The sequence below is a fragment of the Hippichthys cyanospilos genome, chromosome 2, assembly GCF_059441005.1.
Source record: "Hippichthys cyanospilos isolate Australia breed blue-spotted pipefish chromosome 2, RoL_Hcya_1.0, whole genome shotgun sequence".
In the NCBI taxonomy this organism is placed as follows: Eukaryota; Metazoa; Chordata; class Actinopteri; order Syngnathiformes; family Syngnathidae; genus Hippichthys; species Hippichthys cyanospilos.
Genome location: NC_142370.1, coordinates 28840176 through 28856505, shown reverse-complemented (window position 1 = coordinate 28856505; position 16330 = coordinate 28840176). Strand labels below are relative to the sequence as shown.

At 40.6% G+C, this 16330-nt stretch overlaps 1 protein-coding gene across 1 annotated transcript in view; it reads right to left on the bottom strand.

Moving 5' to 3' along the window:
- Nucleotides 1-1436: 1436 nt before the first annotated feature.
- The window catches only part of filip1l (filamin A interacting protein 1-like), a 31536-nt gene continuing 16642 nt past the window's right edge, over nucleotides 1437-16330 (bottom strand). Inside the window, exons 5-6 of the mRNA XM_088408923.1 lie at nucleotides 4966-7654; nucleotides 1437-2017 (exon numbers count right to left, since the gene is read on the bottom strand). Of these exons, the coding sequence (XP_088265049.1) occupies nucleotides 1802-2017; nucleotides 4966-7654 (2905 nt within the window). The 3' untranslated portion in view covers nucleotides 1437-1801. The remainder of the gene's footprint in view (nucleotides 2018-4965; nucleotides 7655-16330) is intronic.

Below are 16330 nucleotides of genomic sequence, written 5' to 3'. Positions count from 1 at the left end.
ATATTTTTACTATTGTATCTTTTCGCAGTTGCTTTATGTGTGAACGACTTGTTGATCTTGTGATCAGGTGTTTCTGCTGTTGTCCTGCATTCGAGGATGCAACTATCTTTAATCTGGCTTGATGTGAGCAACTGGCGGAATTAGCCTCAATTCAATCAAGTTACGTAAGTGTGTAAACACCAAAATAACTTCTTTTTTTTCTTTTGCTTAGACGCAGGCCAGTGCAGCAGTCTCTAACGCCATCGACCTGAGACAAAGGGGGCCTTGGATCCATCAGGACGTCCACTTCCAGAATTTTCTCCTCCTGCCAGTCTCCTCACTGGTGGACAGCAAAAGTCGACATAACCGTTTTTTTTTCACCTCCTTAGACTCTGAGGAGTCAACTTTATTTAAGTAAAGTTGTAAGTCAATACGAGACCGACTCGTTTTACAAGTTATTGAACAAATACTGAGTGTCATTTATAGCTATAATACATTTTAAACTTTTATTTGTTTTCAAGAAAAGGATCCAATATCAATTCGTTTGTTGTCTTTCATCTTATCTTTCAACGGCATACTTAATTGATATATGTAAGCTTTGCAATAACAAGTCATCTGTTTTAATAATCGTATCCTTTTTTTTTTTTTTTTTTACCGATGAGCGTAGCCGTCGTAATAACACCGTACTTGAGCAAAAAACGATAGCATTGATTTGTAACGATGTTATTTAAATTAGGGCAGGTTACTAAAACTTAAATTCGTGTCCATTTGAACGTTTAGGTTTAAAGAATTTACTCAGCTATCCAAAACGCGGGGTTGGTATAGTAGCTCTTGCTGCTGGACGAATCCAAATTAGCGGTTTATTGCCTGATTTCTTGAAAACAATTAAATTCAAATATATTGATGCCTACTTTTTTGCCATTTTGAAATGTTCCATATATTTAAACACAGCATCAGTATCTTTTCATAAACATCATTTTTTCAGACAGCTGCTGTTTTAAGTGCACTAGATGGACTTTGATGTTCTACTGATGCAGCATTTTTGTTCCCTCGTAGTTATTTGAGGAGAGGATTAACCTGATGCTCCATTGGTTTGATCTATGGACTCACCAACAGAGGAAACACATGTTGCATTCTGTGCTTGCACGGTGCACCAAGCCTCAGCTCAGGTGAGCCCCCTTCTTCTCTCTTGTAAATTGCACATATCAGAAGGTGTTCTTGAGTTTTTCAAAATAATTAGGAATAAAAAACAAAATCATAAATCACCCTGCATTTAAGTGTTCATAGCCTATGCTGATTTTTTTTTTTTTTTTTTACATTTTGGTATAAGGCTGTAACGTAAAATGTGGAAAAAGAGAAGTCCTCTGACTATTAAACAAAACCACTATTTTATGATATGCCAATTCTCCTGCAGAATGTCTATGATAAATGATGGATTGAAAGATGAGACGTGTACGTTTCGGTATAAAAGTTCTTTATTGAAGCGAGCGGGTGAGGGCGGAGACTAACTTCGGAATTTAAAGTGTATCGCAGCTACATCGCATTATATGGCTAGCTTATTTACTATATTATTTATGAGCACTATAAATTATTATAAATCATAAAAAAGTTAGTCTACCGTATTTTTGAAGTGATTAAAAATAAGTACAGTACAAATATGCAGCAATATGCCCTTAATAAATACCATTCCTATTGCGCTTCACCTGGGTTGCAGTGATGTTGACTGACAAACTAAATAAAAGCAGTTACTTTTTTATCTCCCCTTGCGGTGACCTCAAGTTGCCACATTCATCTAAAATGTATCAATGAGCATAACATTAGGCTAGAGTCTGCGGTTGGCGAGGTTTGGATTGTTATTGTTGGTTCTGTGCGCTGCTGATGTGGGCACAGCCTGATCTTTGCCACTGCTTAGAGGACTGTGCAGTGATTGGTTCTTGATCTGCAGCGCCCCGTTGTTGTTTGTTCCTTTTATAGACGTGTAGCCCTTTGGTTTGGGGATTCGTGTTGGCCCTGGGCGTCGGAATGATTCTTGAGGTATCTGGAGGGAGGAGCAAATAAGAGGAGACGAAATGATCGTGAGGTTCCGTAAATTACGGGCAGCTCTACACACTACGCAGATGGTTTGGTTGAAAGACCACAAAAGCACCCACAAGGTGGAGCCAAAGTTTCTATTTCTTAAATTCCACAAAACAGCTCGCTTGCAGATGCCGTACACATTTCATGCATGGGTGCTGTTTCCCTTAGTTTGTGAATGATTAGTTAACGTATGTTTGATTCGAAACATGTCAGAAAACAAACTGGCTTTCTAATCAGATGATGTCCATGATTTTCATTTGTCTTAAAACTCTAAAGATTTAAAACCAATATCGTAACGAGAACCTGGAAACTCCCGTTCACATTTGAGAAGCTGAAAATAAAGGACGTGAATTGTAAAAACAATCCAAGTAAATTTATTTCAAAACGTTGTAACCTCTTCTTCATTATGTGTGCGCCATGCTGGCAACAACTACTGTATTGTTTAAGTCAATTGTTGAAAATGTTGGCCATTTTGAATGTTAAATAATGAAATACTTAAAGTGTGAAGATGGTCATTTGCTGATAAAAGTTAGTTTGCTCCTGAAATAATATGCTCCCCCATACACACATTTGTGAAATGATGGTTACGCTATGGCTGCTGACTGACTGCATGCACATAGTAATGCATATGATGACTATTTTTATCTGTTGAGCCTTATTCTGTGTCCTTTAATGATCTCAGTAGTTTAGTGTGACACTTATTTATCTATTTAACGGTTGTTAAGAAAAACGATAACGCAATCACACGCAAACCTTGCTTGTTGCGCGTGTTGCTTCTTAATGGTGACTTTTTCTGCTCTATTTCTAAAATCTATGTGGGACTCACTATAGTTTATGTTAACACAGCTTCTGTGACTTCGGTGATGTAGATTCTTTTATAATGACAAAACTGAAAGTTTCAAGGATGCGTGTCACTACTTAATTTGTTAGATTCTATTTTCTTCTTTGGCACATCATGGCTGCAGAGCTCAGCTTCCTCCTGTTGTTTCCATAACAACCAAACAGGAGCTTTGTTTTGGTGCGTGTACAGGAGAGCGGTCACATTCACTTGCATGTGATCTGGTATTTTTGAATAAAGCCCCCAGACTAGCATGATCATACTTTTTTCTTTTCTGCCGGTCTCTATTGTTACTGTTGTCCGCTCTAGAAATGGAAAAAGTTTAACAGCAGCTGTGCAACTTACTGTAGGGTCACACATCCAGCCAGTCCTTTATGCTATTGAATTTCAAACAAAACAGTCAATGCGAAATCAAGAAAAAAGTTGTAATTCCTTTAAATCATGGAATGTACACACACACGCGCACACACACGCACGCACGCACACACACACATTGTGTTGACTCAAGCCATGCAAATTACTATAGTATTTGGACACTGGCAAACAACATTAATTTCAATACGATTTTAATTGATCACACTTTGATTGAAATAATTTGTGGTTAATGACCGCCCAGAGGCATGGAGCCCATGAATATCAATAAATCTTGAGGTTCCTCCCTTGAGATGCTTTGCCCCTGAGTTAAAATAAGGACAGATCGCTGACTTTGGCCATTAAAGAATATCAAATGCATTCTTCAAAACGCCTTGAATTCCTTCTCACATTTACTACAAAGATATTGAAAGCAGACAATCTCAGAATAATTTCCTGTAGATTAGCAAGGTACAGTATGCCTGGTAACTTTCACATACAGGGAAGGGCTGATTAAATTTTCATTGAAATAAATAACAAAACCAATGATTATTGGCAATGAACATCCACCCATCCATTCTCTATAGCCGCTTCTCCTCACTAGGGTCACAAGCTCGCTGGTGCCTATCGCAGCTGTCTTCGGGCAGTAGGCGGGGGACACCCTGAACTGGTTGCCAGCAATTGCTTTTTGAAGGCTCATCCTTCAATATCAGGCAGAGAGTTAGCTTTCAAAATAAGACATTTTCAGTGTTATTAAAAAAGTAAAAACGCTAAGGCCTACAGTGCCACTATACAGCAACTGAAGGTTACTGCAGTGAAAAACCTCAGAGGATGAATCTCGGACTCTGGGTTCCAAATTACAAGCACTTGTCAACTGCAAGACATTCGTACAAAACTTCAAAATTACAGTATTATTCTACTTGCAGTTATGTCCAATGTCCAGTTAGGTTTGCTACCATTGCTTAAAGTTGTCAAAATTCATGAATTTGAGAAACATGTCAAATGAACGTCTATACTTTAATCAAATCTAGTTTCTTTGATTTTTAAACTCGTTGTGAAGGTGAACACAGACAAAATCATAAAAGCTTGATCACTGTTAGTTATACTCAAGGACCTAAATCAGTTGTTGTTTTGCTTTATATGTTTAGGATTTAAGAGGTTCTTTATTATACTGGGGACTTCAACTGACTTTGATAGCTCACCTGTTATGGATTTAAATATTCAATGACATAAAAAAAACATGAGTATAGACGTTATAATGGTAAAATTAATTATTTTTTAAATAGTGAGTGAATTTGCATCCCAACTATGAAAAACGCCACATGCTACAGAATTCAACTTAAAGGACTTTTTCCTTTTTTTTTTTTTTTTTACTAGACACAATCGAAACATGCCGCATTCAGTGAATAAATGAGGCGGGTGAGCATGAATGACAAACTACAACAAGTTTAATTCTCAGAAAAAAACGTGGACGTATGACAGGACATTTAATGTACACCAGTGTAAATCGCAACACAGTACATGCACTCCGTATAGTCCAAGTGAGGCAAATCAAACTGGAGCAGGCAAAGCAAAGCAACCACAATCTAAGCAAAGCAGCCCTCAGTCAAGGAGGACACACGTCAATGGATCAGGGTCAAGGTTTCGAATGTCTTGGGTGATGGGATGGAGATTGAGGGTGGAGAAGGTTGTCGTAAGGGTCAGTCATAAACATTACTTACTGTAATCTGTGACGGTCGTTGGGTTTGCGTGGCGACGGGCTTAATCACGATGCTACTAGTGACTTTGCTTTTGCCTTTGAGTGTTGCAACGCTGCCGTTCGTGACCCTCTGCTCCCGCGGTGCCGGTGAACCGACACGTTGAATGAATGGACTCCCTAAGTGAATGTGAATTTTGTTGTCCTCTGTGGTGACGATGTTTGGCCCAGAGCTGTCGGACCTCTGCACCTGCCAGCCGTTCTGACGTTCGGGAGATACGCGGAAGATGCCGCGCCCTCCGGTGACCTCCGCTGGCTCGGCTGTGGCATTGCGATCTGGGGTCCCCGTCGTGACGGAAACAATTTGGATCGGGGACGTGGCTCTGTCGGGGCTTAGTGAGTTGCAAGAGTCAGGGGTCAGGGCTCTGGCGTATGTTGCCATGGTGAAAGGAGAGAGCATCCTCTCGGGAGAGCAAGGTCTGTCAATTGTAGGGGAACCTCTGCATGTCGCGGTCGGGGACACGGCAGCGGTCTGGATGATGGTTATTCTCTGTTTGGGCGGGCCTCCGCTCGTGGGTATGATGGCCGTGCTGGTGAAGGACGGCGAGTTTTCCGCCGTAGGACTGGTGAGCTCAAGTGTCGCCGTGTTGTGTCCGCTCTCAGGAGTCACTTTAATCTGCAGCGGCTGGCCAGGATTGGGGGTCGAATGCACATCTCCAGCCTGTACACCATTCAGCTGGTGTGGGCCTTCTTTGGATTTAGCACATGGGGCTCTTCTCATGTTGTTATTGAGGTAATTGATAGTATTAACAAGGGACGGGCCGCATTTATTATAAATCTCACTGTCCCCCGATCCGCTCTCGTTCAGCTTCCCGTTAAGTATGACGTGCTCTAATGGAACCGTCACCAGGAGGTCATGAGACTCAGTCTGGACCTCTTTGGTGGCAAGGTGTAAATCTGAAAAGCGTCTGCCATTCATCCCAGGGCGCAGACTTTTGCTAAATCTTCGATATCGTTCAAGCTCCCGCGTGAGCGTCTCCATCTCCCTGGTTAGTTCTTTGTTCCTGACTTCCTGTTGGGTGAGCTTCCTTCGCAGAGTGGTGTGGTCCGTCTTCATGCGGCATATGGACTCCTCTTGTCCCATGTATTCATGGATCTTCTCTTTGAGAGCCGCGACCTCCTGTGCCAAATGGTTGGACTTTGCCTCCTCTTCCTTCAAACGTCTGAGCAAAACGTGCTCTTGGTTAGACTCGTTCTTCTCAGCCAACTGGTATGTGGAAAGTTCTTTTCTGGAAATTTCCAGCTCCTTCGTCAAAGCTTTGGCTTTCTCCTGCTCGTTTGTGAATCTCTTTTCCAGGGATTCCAACTCCTCTGCTTTTAACAGGTCACTATCTGCGACCTTAATGTCTTTGAGTTTGCGTCGGAGACACTCCACCTCCTGGGCCAATTCTTTGACTTTGTTGTCCTCCTGTTGGAAACGGCTGGCTATGGGTGCTTTGATTTTGCTCCTGAGGTAGTCCCTTTCAATAGACTCTAGTGATTGCAACCTTTTTTTCATCAAATTGATTTTCGACTCCAAACCGATGTTCTTCTCCTCCTCGTCCCTTAGTTTGGCTTTTAAGTCATCCCGCTCCCTCTTAGCGTCATACATCTTCTGCTCCAGCTCAGCCTTTGACCTCAAAGCTTTCTTGCTCTCTTCAATGAGCTTTTCTGTGACTGATGTAACCTTGTCTTGTTCCGCCTGAAATTTGCCAGCGCTGCATTGCACCTTGGTTTCCATCTGCTTGAGCTTCTCCGCCATGGCCTTCCTCTCGTCAACCAACATGACTGTCAGTGTCTTTAACTTGGTGAGGTCCTCCTTCAGAGTCAACTCTGTTTTTTCTAGTTGACCCTCAGCACACTGCAGGTCTTTCACTTGAGCTTTCAAGGATTCCAGTTCACGAGACAGAGCCTTCGACACGGTCGTTTCCCTCTCAAGATTACTTTTTAGTGAGGTGCATTCCTGTTTACTCTCACTAAATGCGTCCTCTAATTTTTCCAACTCCACGAGTCTGTGATTTAGTTTATCGACTTCAGCCTTCAGACTGTAACTTTGATTGGCTTCTTTTTCCAATTTCTTGTTGAGGTCTCTGCAATGGTCCTCCATTCGAATCAGTTCCTCATCCTTTCCCTCCATTTCGAGCACTCTTTTCCGTAGCTCTTCCAGCTCCGACATGAAGCCGGAGTTTCCGCATTCGCCTCGGCTAATTTTGTCTCTTATCTCCTGCAGCTCCTCCTCGGCTCTGCGCAGTGTCTTATTGGTATCCTCCAGTTCGTCAAGTTGCCGGCCGAGAGCGGACAACTTCTGACGTAGTTGCCGATTTTGCGCGTCTTCACTTGCCAGCTTGGCCGTCATGGCCTCTTGCTCCTGATGATGTCGGCTAATGCAGTCACGTAGCTCCGCCTCCAGCCGACACACCTTTTGCACCTCTTCCTGCAGGTTTGTGTTGGCTAAGCTCAGCTCGTCCTGAACCTGTAAAGTGGTCGTGCTCAGCTGTTGGACCTTGGCTGTCTGTTCGTTCAGCTGCTCGTTGAGACGCTGCTGTTCGTCTACCACCATCAACGCAAAGGACTTGACTTTTGTCAACTCCTCTTTAAGACTTGTGACCTTTCTATTGTTCTCTTGGTCTTTTCGTTCTTGGTAGGCTTTTTCCTGATCAATTAGCAGCTTCAGCCTGAAAAAGAGCAAGTAAATAAGTTTTCATTTAAAACTCAGACAGTGAATTTGTTTTCCCTGAAAGTTTTTTGACTATGTTTGCATTTGTATTGTCTTGGCGCGATGCCTCCGACAGTAATGCTAATATAGGTGGCGTGTAAGATTATCACATTGCAACCAACCTCTGAATTCAACAAAAGACGTCCTCCCTAATGACAGTGTTAGATTGTGAATTGATCGCAGTCAAGTAAGGCAATGATTTGCATCAACATCCTTGCAATGTGCAAATGCTTTTAGTTGGAATTTGCTATTCTGAACTTGCATTTTGAGTCTTCACCCTAAGAAAAAAAATAAATCAGTATTCTAAGGTTTGCTTGTACAGCCGACCTCCACCTCCCTAAGTTTGACAGGCTGTTTATTAAAGGAACAGAGAAAAAGTGCTCACAAACAATGATTCCTCATCATCTAATCAAACAGCTTGTAGCTTGTCTAGAGCCCCAACATTTACATAAGTAGGACCGTAAAGACAGAAGGTTTCATAATGCACCTGAAAAAGGAACACTTACAGATCACTTCATACAATATGCACTATACTACCAATAATACTCTCAAAGTTAAGCTATATACCTACAAACACAGCCTAAATATTTCATGAGTACAGTCCTGGGTTATTTGTTAGTCAAAGGAAACACTAGGCTCATTTGAAATTTCTACAGAAACGTTTGTGGTTTTACAACATACTTTTACTCAAAGTAAATCCTATTCTTGTGTAACCATCTCTAAATATCAATCATGGAAGAAAAAAAAATGCTATTTAAATGTCAAATACAGTAGATGTAGATAGATACAGTAGATCATTCCCAACTCTGGCTTATTTAGTTTCAAATGAAAATAATGCATGTTTTGGGGCTGTGGGAGGAAAACTGAGAATATTCCAAGTCCACTATGAAATTTTCCATAGAAAATCAAACCCAGATCGCCTGGAGTTGTAACCAGTGATAGATAAAGCATCCTAAATTTTATATAAATGCAACATATTCACTTTTCATTCACATTTGTATTTGTACTCTGTCTTGACATGATGTGTGATCTGATCATCCCAAGGTCAGCAAAGGGCTGCCAAAGTTTCTTGATTGTAGTTTAGGTAAAAAAAATAAATAAAAATCCTACCTGCAGCAAAACTTCCCCCGGTGTAACTGTCATGAGTTACTTTGCCGTACATTGCGCGCCTCGCTCCTTGAGTAAGACCAAACAAAAAAGGATGTGCTCCGCTCCTTGTGCCTGTCTACCATGACATCATCAACATGGCCTTATATGGACCTTAGCACTGCACACGCTCACAGGAAGGGGGTGTGCTTGTTTGCTGGCACGTGTGAGCGTACCAGAAGCGCGTGTGTTACGGCACGTCCCTTTACCTTTTAACAGTCACGGGAAGTAACAAAATACAAATAATTTGGCTCTGTACTTAAGTGATTTTGTCCATTTTACTTGATAAAATATGTGTCTGACAGATGGAACTGGGAGCATCATAGCAATAGTCCGACAAAATAGGAGAAGCTAAATATTCCCAACTCAGGCCTTTTTTTAATCATTTAATTATTTTTTTCTGTTGCTATCGTTGCTTATTTAGTCATTTTTCCTTCAGTCACTTCACAACATGAACATATTATGGCAATACACTGTTTCTGGCTATACCCGGTTTTGAAGGCATAAAAGCAAGCTCGTCTTTTTTCACCCTTCTTGGTAATTAGTGCAATGAAAGCTGATGAGACACCAATTTTGAGCCAAATTATTTTGTTTTGCCAAGTTACTGAAACTGATATTGCCTGTCATTGATTTTAAATAGTAATGTCTCCTTTTTCTCCATTCAGAATGTGTGATTTACATCAGAGTTGGATCAATACTAGTTCTTTCCCAAATATCTGTCCTTGAATGCATTGTGCATATAGGTTCCACCCGTTGGATTTCAACCAAATGTAGATGTTATGTCCTTGTGTCCTGACACTTGGTCAAAGAAGCGTATCTCAACTCATTTCAAATGATTTCCAATAAGCTACAGGGATATTTTGTTTTTGTTTTGTTTTCCCCAAAAAGGATATTCCAATATGTTGTGTGTATCCAAACAAGGCTGCTGGCAAGTCTGTAGGAAGTGAAGTCATTACATTATGTAATTTCCACACAAACAAGTTCCTAGGGACCTCCATCATTGTTTCTAAAATGGCATGCTTTAAGGGTTCAATTACTATTAACAAAATATTTTTCGTTCATTGCTCTTCTGTTGAAAAGTACCCATGTTTTGTGCCATCCTGTATTTGGCTTAATGAGTACCAAGTGGTGATGTGACATGATGGCACTGGGAAGAGAGGCTGCTTCAGAGATGGCAAATCTAGGTCCAGACAGTAAAACCCTTACCACAGTTTATCATTCGCCACAAGCTTCTACTCTATCTGTGGTCAAATGGGCTTGTTAACCTGAGTAAAGTTGAAACATCTGTGGTTAAAACCAAATTGTGGCCGGTCTTTCACATTTCTGGACATGATTTTCTCCATCCCTGCTTTACTTTGTACTTTAGTGTTCAGATAATTGAATTTGACATATCATTTACAAATAATGCTGGGATATTTTAAGTAAATGAGGTACCAAAAACACAGCCTGTTTCTACATTCACTTTACGTGAACGCTGACTGCAAAGTCAAAACGCCAGAGAGGGGTCTTGATAGTTGTGTGGTTTCACATGAACCTGCCTGCCCATGCATGTTGCACAATAAGAAAATGGACAAACGGCACGTGTTATCTAATGCATGTCATATCCTCCTGTATAATCAAACATAAATATCTCTCCTGTCATCTTGATCTTTAATTTGCCTTCCTGATTTTTTTTGTCATGTTGTTCTTATAAACTATAAAGTCTTCTTACAACAAGACCTAATTTCACCAGTACAAAGATAAAAAAAAAAATAGTTCCCAATGTACCTGTATAATGAGTGACATGTGAGGTCCTGTCATAGATTGCACAAGAGGCAGTAATCAATTCTGCTCCTTCAGACAGAAGGGTGGAACTAGGCAGACAGACTATAATTTAAACACCTAAGGCCGCTTTTCACTCTGGCTCCTCAACTGCAGAATATAGCTACTGAAATACATACGGATTTGCTCGACCATGATAATCGGTTGCAGAGCAAAGGCTTTCTAGTATCTGCTTGTGCTCAAGTGGCAGCCCAGAGTCTGAATAGAAAAGAAGTCCATATATAATGCAAATGATGTAAATGAATCGATTGGAGTTTTGCTTGTATAGGGAACACTTCATCACTAAGCCACTTAATTACATCTGCTGACGACCGACTGACGCACACTTTGCTAGTAGCGGCAAACAACAACACTATTAGCTATCATTAATCTCTAAATCAAACACCACTCAGTCTCTGCTTCAAGTTTGGCTTTGTCCCTGTAAGGCTTGTAAGTAATCATTTACAAGGTAGTAAAGTGGCAGATCTTTGCCACAAGGAACTAGATGTGAGGGCAGTCCAATTAGCCAAATTGTGATGTCCCAGTCCAGCAAAATTATAAGTAAAAAGATTAAGAGTTTGGGAAATGCGCAGTGCACAAAAAAACAAAAACAAAAACGTGTGCATCTTGTGCAGTCACGGTGACATCATTGCCCAGAGCACTTAAAAGGCATGAGGCAAGTTGCTTGCCTCTTTCAGGCCAATTGAGGGTGATGTATGACATCATCTTGTCAGCATCCAAAAAGGTGTTGTCATCACCTTTTCTTGTTTGACCGAGTCAGACGCAACATGTCAGCCATAGCAGGGTGAATACTTTAAGCCAGTGTTTTCCAACCTTTCTTGAGCCAAGGCACATATTTGTGAAAATGTCACAAAAACAGCTGTGTAAAAAAATGAAGCCTGCTCCTTATATAAATAAATAGGTACTAGATAGGATATTGTATGTCATATATGTTTGTATTTAAAATGATTTTGGTTTCAGAAAAAAAAGGTTGATATGTATAAATCGCTAAATAAAATATATTACCGTAGTTATTTATTTAAATGAGTCATTAGAAATAATCCTATTATTATTGCTCCAGAAAATGGCAACATGTTCAAACTATGCAAAAAGTTCGAATTAAAAAATACATGCAACTACAGTACATTATTATTGGAGTAGATGCAGGAATCCGTGCAGCTGTGTTGTCACAGTGAATTGACATGACTGGTCATACATCTCAGTGACTGAGCACAGCAGTTGTCTCACATCTGCAGTTGTTTGCTATTCCTCTATTCACTCTCTTCACTGTGGCTTCCTTTTACTTTATAACAACAATTTGCTCTGACATAACAGATTATTTGGGCCCAGCTAGCAAGGGAATTGTAGTTGAATTAGGCTGGGTAAACACGACCTGCAGAAGAATCTCAATTCTGATTTATTTGTGAAATTCTTTTTTTTTTTTTTTTTGTGAGGTCCTTTGTTTCTAGATAAATGCAAGCCAGTAGCATGTCTTTGAAATCTTAAAAAAAAAAAAAAAAAAAACAGCCCAAAACTCTCCTGCAATGGCATTGAGGGCATTATGATGTCACACACAGATAGCGGGCGTGCTTGACGTACTTATGGAAGTACCTGGCAATGTTGAAATGGCTGTCTTAGTGTCTAAAAGGTCAGATACAGGTTGCATATGGGCAAAAAAAAAAAATCGTAATTGTCACTTCAGATTTGCAGTGTGAGCCTAGCCTTAGAACTTCGGATGCTTCGACTTCAGTTTTAAATTGGATATCATGCATGACTTCTTCAAACATGAGCTCATGAGTTCCTTGTTTGGAAAAAGACTGTTCTTATTGAATGACCTCATATGATACTTACATTAAATTAGAGAGCGAGATAAAAGCACAGGGTTTAGCTTCCCGTCTTTGCTCTCAAACCAAACATTAGATCCCGTGCCCCTGATTAAATTTGACAGGAAATCTACTGAGATCTAAAAGGGGTATATCAACTGCATTGAATGTGTGAGTTTCTTTGAACACCAGATGACGGATCCATGTCATGATACATGTGGTCCTTTGCAGAGTCTCATAAATTGTCTGCACGCTGACATTGATACTTCCGCTTGCCTACAATGCTAGGATCCTGATCCGACTCCTGAAATCAGATATGGCCCTGAAGACAATCTATTTGAAACCTGCCCTGACCTCGACGGCATTTGGACTTAGCTACCGTGTATTTGCTTACAAAAATACAAGGAAAATTTCCAGTAAATGTACTTACAACTAATAATAATAATTTAGAGTGCGGCAACATTACAGGGTCGACTCGCTTGAAGATTAGTTAGCACGTCCGCCTCACAGCTCAGAGTCCTGACTCACTTGCAGCTCCGGCGTGGAGTTTGCATGTTCTCCCAGAGCCCGCATGGGTTCTCTCCGAGTACTCCAGCTTCCTCCAACGTTCCAAAATCATGCATGGAAGATAAATTGGACAGTCTAATTTATCCCTAGGGTACGCAAATGTTTGTTTGCCTCGATGTTTCCTGCAATTGACTGGCAACCGGTTCAGGGTGTCTCCCGTCTACTGCCCGAAGACAGCTAGAATAGGCAGAAGCAAGCCAGAGACCCTAGTGAGCGGCTAAAGGGAATGGATGGATGAATGGATGGGCAATAGTGTATTTTCCATCACTTAAAACAAGGGTCATCAACGTGGTGCCCACAGGCACCAAGGGGCCCTCAAAGATCACATGAGTAGCCTGCAGCCCTGTCCTGCAAATAGTTTACAAGAGATTGAACATTGGTGATTTCTATGAATTTCACAAACAATTATACATGTTTTACATGAAATATTATACCTTATTTACATATTTACTACAACTGTTCCTCAACATTGTGAAAACTCGGTATCTTCCCATAAATGGATAGCCCTTCGTATTACCCAGTACCAAAGAAGTAGCTCTCAGTTTCAAAAAGATTGGCAACCCCTGACTTAAAATATGGCGTAGATTGTAAACAATCCCAGTGTTTGTTTTCAGTGTACAACATTGATGATTTAAAATCAACAACAACAAAAAACAAACAAATGGGCCAGTCCTATTGCACAGCTTTTTTTTAGTGAACTCTTCATTAATAAGTGGTTCCCCTTACAGAGCCTAAAGCCTCATCATGGCTGCAAGTAGTGATGGCCGAGCGAGGCTTTGTTGGCGCCCCTACACTTTTCACGAACCCCGGTTCATTGCTCAAGGGTTCCATGACACAGAGCTTAAGAAGGATATCTAGTGGTCATAAAATGAAATGCAACAGAGACGTGTCAAAGAATCTAATTAGTTCCTATTCTGCTAGATATCTATCTAACGCGGAACGCATCCCAGTGGTTCATGGATTGTTATAGATTTGATAGTCTATACATTCCTAGGCTTTAAACAAAATCGCCTGTTGGCTTCGTCCGTCGTTTCTATAAGGTTTCTTGTCATTTGGCAGACTGCCCACCTCTTCATGATACATTATATCTGAACAAGTCAATTTTTGCCACTTTGTGACTCTACCCACTTTACTCCCTTTGCTGAGGCCAACCAAGGAAATGCCAAAATTGCAAGAGATTCGACTAGACGTCAGACTTTTACCAAGATGCAATTCATACTGTTGGCTTCGCATCGGAAAGTTTGAACTGTGATGTTATAAGATAAGATCTTGTGACAACTTTAGTTGGAAACGTGTCACTAATTGTTGACAGAATTACAAGATGAGGTCAGAAATGCCGAGGGGGCCTTCATTTGTTCTGTGTCAACAACACTTGAGAACTGATCCTCATCTGTTTGCTACAATCACCTATTTTAGTCCACGTTTGCAGGCAGCTATTTCACACCCGTGTTGAGGTTGCCTGAGTACAGTCACACTCATTGATTCTGTACATGCTACACCCGAAGTCTCAAAGGGCTTCACAGATGAAAAGAGGTCATGTGGAGACCTCTTTCGAAAAAAGAAGTCGTACAGAGACATCTTTTCAGTGTAAGGTACACAACAGCATCCCCTGTCAAAGCCCCCAGAAGGGGAAGGAAAAACTCAAAAACCCCAATTAGGGGAAAATCAGACACCTCCAGAAGGGACCACAGGTGGGAGAAGCCCTTTTCCAGGCCCACAGGTTGAAGTGGATGCTGCATGTACCAAATACAGACATACACATAAACAATATAGATTACAGAAAAAAAAATATATATATATCATTCACAAGTTTTAACATGATTATAAATATACCTCTAATTCGATATAGTATGCATTTGTTTTAGCACGTTTGCATTTTCAGATGCACTTTCATCGAGCACCGCCTCATTGCCTCTTTGTTGTCAACAACGAGGCTGCATGGATAATTTTTCCGGCGGACTTTGACCCATTATGAAAAGGAAAAGACAGCTGAACTTGTCTGTTCAAGACAAAAATACGAGAGCAGTGGCATGGCATGCGCCAGCAGTTGGGAGGAGAAGCAAAGCGAAGAGCAACCCATCAATTCTCTGATCTCGCCAAAGTTGTCAGTTGGGTAAAGAAGGCTTCAGCAAAGTATTTCTGAAGACCTCTATTTCAAACAATTTGGATGGATCTGAAGATGACTACCCATGGAAGTTATGATTATGTTTGCGCAAATGACAAGCAGGAAGGAAAGGATTCCGGAATACAAATGGAAAGAGCTATTTGGCATGTCAGTGGTAGTTTGGGCTATTTGACAAATTCGTATTCAGCTGTGTCAAAAAATAAATTAAAACTTCCAAATTGTTTAATTAATGCCACATTAGTTTCAGCATTTGCATCTAGGTGCGCCTACGTTGCCTCACACTTGTACGGTTTGCGCCCCCCTCATAAATTCAAACAATATGTTTTTCGATATACAGTGAAGAAATGCATCTAAACATAGCAATATTTTGTCACACCCTGTGTTTTAATTGGATAGCAATGATATATGTAACCACTGAAGTCAAGACTTTTACTCGCATTTTTGTAAAATTCACCCAAATTCAAGTAAAAAGTATGGGGGTGGTCATCCTATTCACAACGTCAACTTGTACATGTAGAAATATGGTAGTTGCCCATTTTTAAATTATACAACACATTATACAGTAACATAGTCTGCTTGGTCCATGTAGTGTATTTTCTGTCCTAAGTAGACAGTTGGTTAAACTTTATGAAGATCTTTATGGTGTCTAGTCTTCCAAGAAAATAGACAAGGAAAACACATGCTGTCACATGCTTTCTTTTAGGTGGCTCTCGAAGAATGATGCCACAGCAAATGTTGTGTCACTTTTATTCCAATGAGACCTCCAGAGAGACTCCATTAAGTCTGTAAAGCTTGTCTTGCCCTGCAGACAAGATTGAACTCCAAGCTATTTGGTCCTAGGGCTTTGTAAAATCTGATAAACTCCATGGCTTGTTTATTTTCAGTTACCTGATGTTATACCACACCTGCATTAGGCAGGAATCTGATGATTACAATTAGATATTTCTAAAAGGCAAACATTCGCCAGCATACAGACTTTGGAACAGTTGTCTCTGATGTTGTAATTTTGTGTCCTTCTTCTCTTAGTCACAGTCACTTGGCGTGCTGCTTCAATAATAATCATCATCATCATTATCATCAACATTCTAATCTAATTATTATAGTTTGAATTGTTTCTTACTGTACTGAGTTATGGTAACTTAGCACTGCACAGTCATTTTAGCCCATTATGATG